The sequence below is a fragment of the Aricia agestis genome, chromosome 2 (assembly GCF_905147365.1).
Source record: "Aricia agestis chromosome 2, ilAriAges1.1, whole genome shotgun sequence".
Taxonomy (NCBI): Eukaryota; Metazoa; Arthropoda; class Insecta; order Lepidoptera; family Lycaenidae; genus Aricia; species Aricia agestis.
In genome coordinates, this window is record NC_056407.1 from 545,430 (window position 1) to 561,140 (window position 15,711).

Sequence of the window (15,711 nt, forward strand, 5' to 3'; positions counted from 1 at the left end):
TACCATGTTCACAAAAGTGGTGATCTGATGATGGGATCCTTGTGAAATCGAGGGGACTCCTTGAAATTTGTATCGAAACATATAGTGATTTCGATTTTTTCTGAAGTATTCGAAGCATATGCTACCAAAAAGTAAGACTTCACACCAGGTTATACCCTGGATCCGAAGGTACCCAACAGAACTTTTGAATCCTTATAGATACAGGTTCGGGGACTTTGGCGTTGTTTAAACCACTGAAAGCATAAGCCAATAAATCAATTTCATTAATCATCATCATAACAATTATAATTATACCAAGCATCATCATATTATGACCCAATTAGTGGTACTTTTAGTGATATTTTGCATCGAAGCTGATATTTTTGATGATTGTTTCGCTGTTTGTGGACCGATTTTTTAAATTCTTGTATTGTAAAATTTAGATTATATCCTATAGGATATAATCTAAATTTTGTACGAAAGTGGTGATCTTTTAGGATTAATTTTATAAATTTCAAGGATTTACCTCGACTGCTCATAAGCAGTCGAGGTAAATCCTTGAAATTTATTAAAACACACAAAGTGGTTAAGAAGTTGTTTCTAGTAACGTCAACATGTGTTACAATTAAGTGAAATTGCATACGAAGGTGTCTCTGGACCCAGAAACACTGAACAGAACTCTTGAACCTTTAAGATAAAAGTTTGGAAATTGCAGCATCGCTTAGGTAACTGCAAGCATTTACCACAACTTCGCCAGTAATATAATGTGAATAGTTAACATTCGTAGTGGTTATTTACGCATACTTAAATCCTTATCTTGTAGATAACTAAAAAGAGTGAAATTATTATTTTTAACAAAAAATTAAAACCGACTTCCAAGGTAAAAACAATAATAATATAAAAGTATTAAATAACTCTTACTCTTTAATATTGCCTTTTTCATAATTCGTCTAAATCTCAACTATTTCTGTACAGTATACATATACTACAGTCTTCATTATTTTGAAGTCGTTACCAGCTAATTTAATCGTGAGTTCAATCAATGTCAGGATATCTGAAACTTTTAGGACTAGTACCGACTTCAAAGTAATGAAGACTGTAGTATGTACAGAAATAGTTGAGATTTAGACGAATTCTGAAAAAGGCAATATTAAAGAGTAAGAGTTATTTAATACTTTTTAGTTCATATTATTATTGTTTTTACCTAGGAAGTCGGTTTTATTACTATCTATTGCACTAAAAAAATCATGAACATTCCCTATGGGATAGAAATTGATGCGAATAAAGTAGTGGATATATTTAAAAAGAAAAACAGAATATTAATTCTGTAATGCGTACCTAAATATAACAGAACATTTTTTTTTTATTTAGCTTATATTGACCCACTGCTCGAAATAGGTCTCCCCCAATTCGTTACAGGAGCTTTTCTCTGTATCTGTTTTTTACATCTTTAATATTTTTCTTATAAATATAAGGGTTATTTCTTTTTTTAATCGGGCTTTGTTGGCCCACCACACATTCCCATCACTGTATCTCCTGTGTCGCCAGAATCGACAGCGATATCCAACCTTTGTTATGATCTCAGGGAGCCCGAGGGATATGCTAAAACGCAACGAAATTAATCAGAAGAAAATAGGAGGAGTAGGAAGATTCCAGTTTCCCTCCCCATAAAAGCGGGAGACAGCACAAAGTTGCAATGACCGAAACTCAAACAACTTAAGGGGGAGCACCACGGAAATAAGGTTAATAATTGTGACTCCTAAGCTAAAGCTAAGTTAATATTGGAGTTTATTGTGTTTGACTGTAGCCAATAATAATTGTGACAAAAACGCTTGAAGGCCTCCTAGCGCTCTCCACGAGATCACCATAGTATGCGACTCCAGATGTACAAAATAGGTTGTTTAGCATAGTAGTTCTTTCGTCCTGCCAAAGACTGCACTCCCAGAGAACATGATGAGCGGTTTACTCAAACATGTTACCTTCGGTCGAGCACTCGCACATGGGTGATACTACTAGTTTAAATCCGTAAAGTTTGGCCTTAAAATTTCCATGACCAGTCAGGAATTGAGAAACGCAGTGATCAATATCCATTATCCATTCAATGTTTGGATAGTCGTTCACGAATATTAGGGGGAAAAGGGTTATTTTATGTACTTTTATTCCTTTTATTTTCTTGAATTTTGAATTGTGTTAGTAAATTATTAAAGCCTAAAACTTATTAAAGCCAGCAAGGCTAGCAGCTAGCAGCTAAAGCCGGCAAGCCAGCTAATGTGAAGGCTGCGCTAGCTTTTCTGAGCATAGCTTCTGAAATCGGGGATTATACTGGTTGGGAATCTCGGGATGTATGATTGACATAATGCGCGCGGCGCTCACTCGATTTGAATGTGTTGACATGCGACGCCCCTGGGAGAGTGTGACGCACAGTTTGGGAAGCCCTGGTCTAATCTGTAGGTTGGGATTGACAAACGACCAAACTACGTAGGTCCGCCATCTGCCTATGTATTAACTTCTCTGATAGTACATGGTGAAGCCTAAAGGGACCTGCTGTTATCAATCACTTTAAGTGTAGGCGCACACTAGGCGACACGCGTCAGCGACAGCTCGGCGACTAGACGCGACGACAAGCCGCCCTGTTTGCGATGGCTCTATAATTGATTGTTTACTCGACATGTGCTGTCTGTACGTTATAATAATATATTTTTTGTTCGTTGTCATATACAAAGACCCAGACGAAAACACTGCGTTGCGCCATCGTAAAATTTATAGCTCAAAAATTAAATTAAGAAATTAAAAAAAAACCCCCGCCAAACAACTTTAAAAAGTAATGAAATAATATTACTGCCTTTAAGTTCAAATAATTCCTAACTTGTGTAAAGTAATATTTTAGTCCATAATTGTTGTCAAGGTGTGTCGGGGGACCGCTAATGTAGATGTTTGATTTGAGATTTCACATAACATTATAATTTATAGTTTAAGGATCAGTTCACAGCGAACCGAATGGAGATAATCAGCGACTTGTAGGTTGTAGTTTACTTGGCGGTCCCCCGACACACCGTGACAACAATTATGGACTAAAATATTACTTTACACAAGTTAGGAATTATTTGAACTTAAAGGCAGTAAATATTATTTCATTACTTTTTAAAGTTGTTTGGCGGGTTTTTTTTTTAATTTCTTAATTTAATTTTATTTCATACTTTTTAAAATTGTGTTGGTTATAGTGCAGAATAATCCCTATCAACGTAATTACCATCTATCAATGTCCTTTTCGATGAGGCCGTTAATATGAGCCCAAACATGAAACGGTTCCTATAGAATCCAGGTGATGCTGCAGCAGCAGCATGTAAATATTTACTGTCTATCTACTTCTTACTGGTTGTTGCAATTAAAATGAGCCCAAACACGAAACCTCTGCTCTAAGTTGGCGAGGAGTTGGATCTTATTGATTACCAGGTGATGCTGCAGCACCAGGTCAACTTTCCATTAATATGTGTATACGTATATTGCATATTCAGAAATGCCATGAACTAGAATGAAATATAAAACCCATCAAACGAATACAAGTTGCTAACGGCCTTTCATGAACCAGATAAACCCTGATTGTCCAGCACTGAGCAGGCTGATGATGATGAATTATAGCTAAGAACACTCTCGATCATGTCAGCTTTCAAACAAAAAAAACTATATCAAAATCGGTCCATTCGTTTGGATGCTACGATGCCACGGACAGATACACACACAGACAGACAGACAGACAGACACGTCAAACTTATAACACCCCTCTTTTTTGTCGGGGGTTAAAAACAACCATTGCACAGTAACGTTTGTTTATAAGAACGATGCAATGCTATAAGTGTTGTCGCGTGACCCGAAGAAAGTTCTGTATTACGTATTGGCGATAAAAATGCCAAATTTGAAATTGATTATTTCACGTTCATGCACGTTTCCTACAAAGGTTTGATTACAGTCAACGTTATTTAGCGGTAGTTAATGTACCGGGGAATGAACGCAGTTAAAAATAGTGACATTAATTACTAAGGCACATTTTGTCGTTATAAATCTTGGGGTTTTTTTCTATCGCGGTCACGTCGTTATCGTCTTTTAATAAATGTCTTTGGCCTTCGGACTTCTTCCACCAACTACCAACAACAAAAAACTACTAGTTAGTAATAGTTAGTATAATAGGACATTACTTGGTAGTTTACACCATACAATGTAATAATGTATGATCTGTAGGAATATGCCGTGAAAATTAATCATTTACCGAAAATATATATTTTTTAATATTCGCTTAGTATCCGACAACGTAATGTATAAAATAGTACTACCATATTATCAAAGAAGTTGATTCATAGGCGGACTTACAAAATAGGTAATTTGGTCGTGTTGTCGGCCGAGTGACATACTCGGCCGACAGGTCACGACTCACGACTAAAATTAAATGGACATAAACCGACCAAATGATGTAGAGTGTAGACCATTTTCCTTTAAATCAATTTTTCTGATAGTGCAAAACGTCAGAGTCGCGCAGCACCGCAACGGGGCGATGTGTCATTCCTCCTAATGCAATGGTCACAGCACACATAATATCAACTCGGAAAGGGATCGTCACCGTATCGCCTTCGCCTCGCCGTCAACCAGGCGTCAACCTAACGTATGCACGTATTACCAAAGCGTATCAGTAGCGCCTGTACGTCAACTCGGCTACGGCTAGGCGACGCCTCGCTCACGGCTCGCCGACCGCTGTCCCCTCCCGAGTCGAGGCGATTACGTTACGGTACGCTTAGTGTCCGTTGCAGTAGGGAGTTTCATACAAATATTTATACGTGGGAGAGCCATGCTTTCGCACGAATGGGCCGGCTCGACCGGAGAAATACCACTTCTCACAGAAAACCGACGTGAAACAGCGCTTGCGCTGTGTTTCGCCGAGTACCTAAGTGAGTTTACCGGAGTCCGAATCCCCTACCCTATTACCTTCCCTACCCTCCCCTATTCCCTTCCCTTCCCATCCCTACCCTCCCCTATTACCCTATTCTCTCTTAAAAGGCCGACAACGCACATGCAGCTCTTCTGATGCTGCGAGTGTCCATGGGCGACGGAAGTTGCTTTCCATCAGGTGACCCGTTTGCTCGTTTGCCCCCTTATTTCATAAAAAAAAACAATATTGAACGGCTCGAGGCGATACGGTGCCGATCCCTTTCCGAGTTGATATGTGTGCTGTGACCTTAGAGCTGATCGCACATTTGTCCGCACCGTACACGCCGCACGCGCCGACCGCCGTACGCGGTGAGTTCGAAATGCGGCGCGTTCGTGCTGATAAATGTACCTTTAGGGTCATAATATTCTTACACAGAAAGCGGTCCTCCTGCGTGTGCTCGGGCTCCGCCAGCAGCAGCGGCGGCGCTCCGCCCCCCGACGCCGCCTCCACCACCGTGCCTCCCGCTGACACCACCATCTCCTGTTAGTATCGTTAAAGTTACAACTGCACTCTGTTTAGTCGACTACTTCTGCCTACTCGAATAAACAGAATACGTATCCGTTGATTCATCGAAATACCTTTTGATAAAGCGCTGTTTAGCAACCTACATAAACATACATAAATGATAAAAAGCCAGGGGTGGATGCAGCCATTTTTTTCATACCATCACATCATAAAAAAGATTTAAAAACACTGTGAAGAATTATTGTAGAGCGCTTAAAACTTAACGACGTCAATTTATGACGGGCATATTATTATTATTTATTATTTAATTGCAGGGTGCCAAGAAATTTTTACAGTCCATTAAAGTTTCTTTATCTCTGATAGGACTATTTGTGGCATAGCAAAACTAAAATGTTTATTAACACGTCTGGGGCCTCTTTGAAGACAGATTGCCACGACTGATACAGTAGTACCTAGGAAGGTATAATATTATTATTTATGGCAACAGTATAAGGTTCAGTGTGACCTTGAGCGTGTCCTCGGTGAGCACGGTGAAGGGCGGATGCGTGATGAAGGCGAGGCCGGCGAAGAGCGGTCGCGCCGCCAGCCGCGCGCGCCGCGGGCCCGCCGCCCCCGTGCCGTCCAGCGCCTCGAACTCCTCCTGTTTACGTATACCGATCATAGATGCCGCTGGTGCATTTATGAATCACTCGGCTGGTATAAATGGTACTCAAGATGCATCTCGGTCTCAAGACACGGTTCAGGTTCTGTGATTGGTTGGCGTCAAAATTTGGACCAATCACAGAGCCGAACAGCGTCTCGAGACTTGGTCGCATCTTATTTCTTAAGTACTGACTATTTATACCAGCCTTAATCTTTAAACCCCTATCTAATATATGTAAATGTGTAGTGATTTTTAAAGATTTTCTGCTTCTTGGGAAAACTATGAACTCTAAGAGCCAAGCAATGCACAAACGGAAACAGTGCGCCAACTTTTGTATCTTATATAATGTGGATATAATATGTAGCAAACTAAACACAATCGACATCCCCATACCATCATGGTGGTACATGCAAATAACCAATGACCATAGTCTGGTGGTTTACCTCGTCAGCAACATTCTGTGTCTGCAGGCACTTGGCGACCCACTCGTACGACACGATCCACCGCCCCGCAGACAGCGCCAGCATGAACTTCACTGACCTGACACCAAACATTCATTAAAATATCCAGAGTGCCTAGTGTGAGTTTTTTGTTTGACATTCGATCATAAACGCGTTTGGCGTTTACTAAGATTTTGTATGGTAGTACTCACTGGGCTGGGCTCACTCCCGTGAGCATCGCTAGGTGGCGTTGTACAAATCCCATACAAAATCTAAGTAAACGTTCACGATCACGATCGAATGTCAAACAAAAAACTCACACTCGGCACTCATATGAGACCACACTAAGCGACACTACGCTGCAGCGGAGCGACGCGACACGTCACCGCCAATATTATTTGTACGGTACCTATGTGGCGACTGGCAAGACGTCTGTGAAACGTGTGTGATATGTCGCGACGCTCCGTTGTAGCGCTATGTGCCGCCCTTGGTGTGGTCTCGCATTAAATAATAAGTGGGTTACTTTTTGTCTTATAAAATTTTGTTCTTTTTTAAAGAAAATGTAGTATTCAGACAATGAAGGTTACAAGTAAACTATACCATACAGAACATCGTACCTCTGTGCCTTATTCTCCTCGTCGACTCCTACTACCAGATGCGTCAAGTCCTTCGTATACTTGTCGGTGAAGGTCCAATTCTTGAGCGCACACAGTTTCTTGAGGTTGAGCTGCTGCTGCGACGAGAGGCAGGACCCGGCGATGCAGTACTTCAAGTCCTTAGCCATTTTCTTCTGAACTAGTGTGCGCGACGGCGAGTACGACTGCTCGAAGGCTTTACTCATAAACTCCTTCTCCTGCGTGGTCTTTGCTGCAACAAAGCTGGAGCAGAATGTCTGCTCCTCTGTACTCTCTCCATCGAAGTCCAGGGACTTTTTGGCGACTGGCGTAGATTTGTACTTGATTTGGTCCACAAACTTGTTGATGGTGACCGGAGTGTCCAGCGTTGGTCGGCCCTTGGATTCGTCAGCGGCTTTGCTGATGTCGACCACTGTATCACACAAGGTGATCACGTTCGATTCGCGTTGCGTACTTCCTTTCCGCTGCGAATGTCTCTCGATGGAGTTAATTCTATTTATATTGAGTTTGGAATTATTCTTGGCGCTGTCGCCCCTTGTTCTGGCTTTTGTGAAGGAAGAACTTCTGAAAAATTTTCATGAGCATTATTATAAATTATGTAGATATATTAAAATAGTTACAGACTTTATCATATTAATATTTTTAAGGTAGAAAATATAAATTGCTGGTAATCATTACTTAGGCGTCAAATAACATTTAATCTATGGTAATATTTTTTCTTTTCGAGGTTTAATTGATGCTCTATGCCACCACAAAGTAACGGCGGCATAGTTCGCTAAACCAATGTCGGTAAAAAATAAAACCTGGAGGTGGAGGTGTAAAGATCATAAAGTAGCATTTTGTTTGAATTGTTGTCAGTCGCGGTCGCTGCCGACAGAGATCGGAAAGTTACCTTAAGACCGACACACACACACACAATTTATTATATAACTTGGATCAAACAAATAGTTTTTAGGGGTTCCGTAGCCAAATGGCAAAAAACAAAACCCTTATAGATTCGTCATGTCTGTCTGTCTGTCTGTCCGTCCGTATGTCACAGCCACTTTTCTCCGAAACTATAAGAGCTATACTATTGAAACTTGGCAAGTAGATGAAGTATGTGAACCGCATTAAGATTTTGATACAAAATTGGAAAAATTATTAAAAATTTTAGGGGTCCCCATAGGTACAACTGAAACAAAATTTTTTTTTCATCTAACCTATGCATGTGGGGTATCTATGAATAGGTCTTCAAAAATCATATTGAGGTTTCACATTTAATTTTTTTCTAACCTGAATAGTTTGCGAGTGAGACTCTTCCAAAGTGGTAAAATGTGTGTCCCCCCCTCTAACTTCTAAAGTAGTCATGATAATTCTAAAAAATATATATGACACACATTACTATAAAAACTACCAACAAAAATTGGTTCGAATGAGATCTAGTAATTAGTTTTTTTTAAACATCATAAATGATAAACCTTAATTTAACTTTTATTAAATCAACTGAAAATAAATCAAAAACCTTTTAATTTCATAGAAATAAACCTTATTGCTGCTGCGATATGCGCTGCGCTTATTGGGCGAGTCCAACTCGCACTTGGCCGGTTTTATTTTTATCCATACTAATATTATAAATGCGAAAGTATCTCTGTTTGTCTGCCTGTCTCCCTTTCACGCCAAAACTGAACCGATTGCAATGAAATTTTGTACACAGATATTCTAGAGCCTGAGAAAGGACATAGGCTACATTTTGATGAGGGAAAATATCTTATTTCCAAAAAATATCGATGAAAATTAATTCGCATTGTACTTCTTATATATGTGACAGCAGATGCCGTTTTTATTGCCGATGGCTCCGTAGCTCAGTTGGTTAAGCGCGTGGTCAGCGCTCATCCCGGGGGTCCTGGGTTCGAGTCCCGCCGACGGAACAAAAAGTTTTCAATGTTCCTGGGTCTTGGATGTGGATTAAATATTATATAATAATTATAATTATGTATCATAATAATATTTCAAAAATCTATACTTAATATTATAAATGCGAAAGTATCTCTGTCTGTCTGTCTGTCTCCCTTTCACGCCAAAACTACCGAACCGATTGTAATAAAATAGTACACAGATAGTCTAAGGCCTGAGAAAGGACATAGGCTACTTTTTAACTGGAAAAAAGGGTTGTAAGAGGGTGAAAATGCGTAAATTTGTTCAAATTAAGTTAGTTCCAAAAATTCATAATAGATGGCGCCGTGTCGTCTTTTACATCGCACAAGCGCTTACTCTAACGTGTTGCTATAACAGGTGGTAAGGATTAATTATTCATTTTGCGTTTTTTTAAGCATGAAGAAGAGCTGTTCGACTTCGACCGCACTCCCCAGTTTTTAACCCCCTACGCAAAAATAGAGGCGTTAGTCGTTACATGTGTGACGTGTCTGTCTGTCGAAAGCACCTCTGTCGTGGTAACTGGTAGCCTACATGGTTCAATGGGAACTACCTACTACAACTCGGGCGAATTAACATGACACCTGGTTCAATTGACGTTTCTCTTAAGTACTGAGTGCAAAAAAAGTTTTTTTATTTTAAGTTATTTCAAAAAAAAATTACGTTACCGGAACTAGTTATTTTTATAGGGCTACACTAACCACAGTATTAACCAAGTACGAGTTGGACTCGCCCAAGGGTTCCCCAGCAGGAATACGAGGTTTATGGATGCGTCCGATAATTTGTATCTAGCTTCATATTAATATATTCCGTGAGTAGCTAATTCATACCACAGACGCACGGCAATGTTCAAACGTTAATACGAATAACAAAAACTTAACAAATTTAACGTTCAAACGTAACAACTAACAAATAACACAACAAAACTCAACAAAAATCCAAAAACAATAACCATTAACTACTAACAAATAACTCCGAAACGCAAACTCAATAACACACGTGTAACGGTAACAGATATAATATGCTAACGCTACTGGACGCGTACGACGAGAGCGGGGTGCTGCGCGGGGAAGCGAGGGAGGGGTAAAATTTAAGCCAGGTGTCAAGTTAACTCGCCCGAGTTGTATATAATAGGGAAATAATAAAACGAGCGAATAAAAAATTACTTTGCGACTGATGATGAAAATACTGTTTTAATAACATGAGCTGTATTAATTTGACTAAGCGAAAAATAAACTAAACTAACGACTAATATTGATTTATAATAAAATCCAGAACGAGCTTACAAAATGTAGATTGCGATTAATCTATTGCAGATATTAAAATTCTATCCGAGCGACTGTATTACTAAGTGAGCGACTGGAAATACATAGCGGACAACTTCAATATTAAATATAGATTCAATTTTTCTAAGTTAGGTTATTTATTACGAGCTACTAAAAAGTTCACTTTGAGCAAACTTTTATAAGATGCTTTATTAATGACTAGCTGTTGCCCGCGACTTCGTCCGCGTGGACTTCAGTTTATAGCGCGCGATGTCAACAAAATTGGTGTCAAATCTTTTATAAAAAAAGCCCTGGTATCCCTGTGGGATAATGCGTGGTGGCCGCAAAGGAAGATCTTCCGACCGAGCGAGGTGTTATGCTCGGTCAGGCCGAAGCCCGCGTGATACATTTCAGCTGTCGTATATATACGACAGCTGCGATGTACTGTCGTATATATACCGACGCGCTCAGAAAACTTTGATAGCGTGATGCAGGAATGTTAGGCAAATTGTGGGTACCGCCATATCACTCCCCCCCGAAGACCGGAGGTCGAAATCTTGAAGTCTTGTCGCTTGAGTCGCCAGTGCCAGTGAGTTCCAGTGAGTCGGAACTGTTGCAGTGAGTCGGAACTGTAAGCTGCTGCACGGGATCCAGTGAGTCGGATAGCTGCTGTGCGGGGCCGATGCTACGTGCTGAACAGGAGAGATGTGCTCTGCTTGCTGACTGGTCGGTGTAGTGAGAAAGCCTGATGATGCCGATGCGGAGTCGCCCAGGCCGCGGTACATTGCGGCTAGTGGACGAGGTACCCGATGAAGCGGTGCTGGCTGGCGCGGTGCGATACGTGTTTTAATGAAAACTACATATTGTTGAATGCGTGCGAATTAGAATGGGGGCGAGGCGACGAATCGTTGCAGTCAGGTAAGTTGGGCTGCGGACCAATACGACTTTTTTGGGTTAGGTTAGATGGCTAAGGCGGGATCATCAAATCAAAGTATGAAATCCTTTCTATCTCTGTTAGCTACCACTTTTTTTCACACATAAAGTTGTTCCTCTTATCCAAATGAAGCTACTCACAAAAAATTTGATTGATAGTAATAAAAAAAAATGTTCTAGGGATCCCTGATTAAAAGTGTTTCATCAAATAGTTATTTCATATTCATTTTTTTTTGTTTTAATGTGTGCTCATTATTCTCTGCTCATTAGTGTATTTTTCAAAGTGGTTTTTGTATTTGAAACACTTCATTTAAGATAAAATGCCGCTCGGTATAAAAAATACATTTGCCAAATATTGAAAAAACGTAACGTTGACACTCAAACAGATATTAGGTCTCTCAAAAATTATAAAACTGCTCATTTTGTATTTTAAGTAACTCAAATAAATAATTTCTATGTTGCTGTTCTGTTAATTTCTCGTCACTCACTCTCAGTCGCTCAAATAGTATTTCTATAATCCAAATTTAGTAATTTTGACACTTAAAACTGTAATTTACAGTCACTCGATTAAATACTACCGTATATAATATAAGTTACTCTATGGCGGGAAGTATCGCGCGCTATAAGCTGAAGTCCACGCGGACGGAGGCGCGGGCAACAGCTAGTGTAAATATAAACAAAATGGTATGGTACAGGGTAAACTTACTTCTGTGGTGTTTCTTCAACTACACTCTGGCCAGAGAGTGTGTCCTCCTGCATGGGTGTACTCTGCACTACTAGGTCTGACACATTGTGCGGTGAAGTTTTTTTGCTTGTGTTATCTGTTTTCTCCTCACATACAATGCTTTTCTGAGATTCCTGTAAAATAAAATATTATTTGTTGACAATATTAAATTTTTCGTGTTTTAATCGCATATGAACTGTACATTATGCTGCGATAATTTCTCAGATACTTATTCTTTTTAATTCCAACAAACAAAATATGTACAAAGATTTGATTGCAAAGAATTATAATGAATTAAAAGCTACTTACATTCTGTTTTTCAATCTCATTATCAAGTCCGACGCTGTCCTTTCCAAGAACAGAAAACACGTTTTCACTGTATTTTTGTGTTGTGTTAACATTATCATTTCTTTTTACGTTATTCCCTTCATTTTGTGTGGCAGTTTTGTTATTACTCTTCTGCATATGATTGATATCAGCATCAATGTTAGCAAACACTTGACTGATGATATCATTGTAGTTGTCCAGCTCACTACACTCCAAGGTGTTAGGTTTTGGAACATCTTCACAAAGAGAATTCTCCTCAATAGTGTCTACATCCATCTTTTTATTAGATTTTCTTTTCTTAGTATTGGGCTTCTCATTTTCACTATCATCTCTACTTCTCTTTACAGTTCTACTACTCTTGTATGTAGGTACGAGTATAGCAGATGGAGTATTTTTAGTTTCTTTTAGAGGCTGAACATTTCCCTCCTTCACTGACTCGCTGTCGAATATGTCTAGATCATTTAGTTCGGCTACATTCTGCTCTACTTCTCTTAGAGCTTGTGATGTTGATTTGACTGTAGTATTTAAATCTTGCTGTGTATTTTTATCCATAGTCTGAAACAGCTCCTTCTCAACACTTGCAGTTATTTCAGCAGTAGCAGTGTCAGCTGATGCTGTATTCTTCTTGGTTGACGCTGATTTCTTTTCTATATTATTAAAGTCAGTTTTTGTAGTACCCTGTGACTGGTGTATGCTGTTTACTTTAATATTATGTTGGTTTTGTGATATTTTCTCTTCAATTTGTATGTCAACTGAATCTGGTTTCTTCATTTGAACACTTACATCTCTAAGGGAAGTCTGAACTTCTTTGTCAGATTGTATATTTAGCTGTACATCATTATCTTTCTTCTTAATGTGTATATTGGCTACTGTATTTCCAACTTTAATAGTTATTTCAATGTCATCTGTATTTACACATTGCACATTATGTCCATCAAAAACAATGTTTTCTTTACTGTATTTATTCTTAGCGACAAAAGTACTCTTTTTTATAAATATTACTCTATTATCACTACTATTACATTTGTTCTGGTTACTTAAATTGCTTAAGCTTTTATTTGGCCTGTCAATATTGTTGTTATCCGTGCTTCTTTTATTTTTTTCTACATTGTCATTGTCTTTTGTACTTCTGTGAGAGTGTACACTTGTTTGATAAACTTCTTTTTGTGGTACATTTGAATCATTATTTTCGGGGTTGGATTTTACAACATTACCAACAATTTTAGAGTCATTTTTCTCAACAACACTTGTTTTTTCAGTGGCAATATCAGGAGTATTGTCATCAATGCTGTACATGGCTTGTGAGTCGGCCGCCTCATTCGCTTTTCTTGCAATACCTTGAGTCTTTTTACACATTTCAGTAGAAACATTCAATTTGTTTTTATTGTTTTTAACTTTATTTAGGTCCTTTTTCATTTTTTTAACATTGTTCCAAGTCTTCACAGTTTTGTTGGACTTGTTGTTAGTCTCCATAGAACTTGTACTAGTGCAGTTAGCATTAATAGCCATGTCAATTGAAACTTTAGATTTGTTATTGCTAGTGTTCTCTTTGTTTCTAATACTTCTGCGAGGTTTTTCATTGGTATATTCCTTGTCATTATCATCTATTATGTAATCAAATGTTTCAATGTCCATGGGACCAACTATATTTGCTTTATTTTTGTGATTGTTGTCAGGTTCAGGCATTTCTTCAATTCTATCCCAGTCCTGCTCTTTTGGGGGTACATATTCTACCTCCATGGGCACAGGTTTCTTTTTGTTCTCACTGTGAACTTGCGCATGGCTCGTAACTTGTTCGACATACACGGATGTATCTTGTGTAAACTGTGCAGAATTTGTAGGTGGCATAGAAAAATGGTTTTGAGAAGAGGCCAGCCAGTCAGTTACATTTTTGCTTGGATCTTGTTCTACTTCATCATGTGAGTCTAACAGACATTCCTCCACTGAAAATTTAAATTAAAAATTGTTATTATTATACTTTTAATGCATTGTTGCTCAATTGAAATATTTATTTAGTTATACATAACTTGTTTTCTCAACATATTCTTGTAATATTTTATTATAAGCCCGGGCGCTCACTAGCGGCCAGGCAGCGGCGGCCATCGAGATAGATACCTTCGTATGAAGCCGTCATAGACGACACGCACATGGCCGCGTCACGACTTGCGGCCACACCATATTTTCGATAGCCGCCACGGCCTGGCCGCTAGTGCGCGCCCGGGCTTAAAGTAGGTTCCTACATTTTATCTTAAACAAGTCTTCAAATGTTTCCTGAAGTTTCAGAACATGTTTAGTGAGGTTCTGCAAAGGCAGGTTCAGCTTGAGAGATGCCTTGTCATGGTCTACGCTACAGGTGGGGCACTTGTGTCTCCCTCGCCAGCAAGTGTGACACAGGGTGTGGCCGCATTTCGCTGTGGTAGGTATTGAAAATAACTTGCAGCTGAAACATTTATGTAGAAATGGTATGGTTACTTTTACCTATTAACTTATCTATCCGAACCTTATTTTTGTGTAGATTTGACACACCACTATTAGAATAGACTAATCATAAAGTAAATGCAAAATATCTTCAATACGAACCATTCAATGCAAGTTACTTGATAAACTTGTTGTGATACTAGCTTCGATAACTTATTTATATCTAGTTCTTGTAAAATCATATTTATTTACCATATTATAATTATTCAGAATAAGCAGATTTTATGCACTTTACTAACAAATTCAATTATTTTTCAAGGAAATTAGAATATTTCCCGCGAATTGTTTCTTTTGACATATTATTTTGATTTTGACAGCTGTCATCAACATAAGTTTTTTTTTCATATAATGGCACTTCGGCTATAACCATGGCCAGTGTCGAGTATAATATTATCGCGGGAAAACAATATTCTTTAAAGACTGGAGAGAGCCTGTATCGGTGTATAAGCGTCAAAAGCGTGTAATGTTATGGCCTACTTACTGGGACATAACATGAAATGTGCCGACCGACACATTTCATGTAATAAAAGTGTTAATAAAGATTTTTAGTGAACATTTTATGCTAGATATTGTTGAGTTTTGTGGTTCCGCTAAATAATAAACTATAAGAATGCCTCGAACACGTGGATTTAGCATTAAATACGTAAGTTTTAAATAACGTTTTTTGGGCATTTCAATCGGTATTTTTGTAAGCTAAAAAGATAATTTATAACTTTATTAATCCCTTATTCGTGCTCACTGATCTCCATTATTACAAGTACGCTGGATCTATGATACCTACTTTTTAGGTGCCATTTGAAGCGGAATCAGCGCCCCCATTATTAGGGTAGAAAACTAAATTTGACGTAACCATTGGTAACCATATATGTATTTTAATTATCTATGGCTTAATCGTTCGAATTGTTTTCGTGTTTTTAAAGTGTTTTATAAGGT

The 15,711-nt window shown here is 38.7% G+C and overlaps 1 protein-coding gene across 2 annotated transcripts in view; it reads right to left on the reverse strand.

Moving 5' to 3' along the window:
* LOC121739797 (protein PFC0760c-like) overlaps positions 1-15,060 on the reverse strand; it is a 28,132-nt gene extending 13,072 nt beyond the window's left edge. The window contains exons 1-8 of one of the 2 annotated variants that reach the window (XM_042132367.1): positions 14,881-15,060; positions 14,541-14,740; positions 12,283-14,243; positions 11,956-12,107; positions 7,123-7,704; positions 6,509-6,605; positions 5,928-6,062; positions 5,329-5,437 (exon numbers count right to left, since the gene is read on the reverse strand). In XM_042132367.1, the coding sequence (XP_041988301.1) occupies positions 5,329-5,437; positions 5,928-6,062; positions 6,509-6,605; positions 7,123-7,704; positions 11,956-12,107; positions 12,283-14,243; positions 14,541-14,740; positions 14,881-14,960 (3,316 nt within the window). In that variant the 5' untranslated portion in view covers positions 14,961-15,060. Of the gene's footprint in view, positions 1-5,305; positions 5,438-5,927; positions 6,063-6,508; positions 6,606-7,122; positions 7,705-11,955; positions 12,108-12,282; positions 14,244-14,540; positions 14,741-14,880 lie in introns of both variants that reach the window. The other variant, XM_042132368.1, reaches the window with a different exon arrangement.
* Between the last annotated feature and the right edge of the window lie 651 nt (positions 15,061-15,711).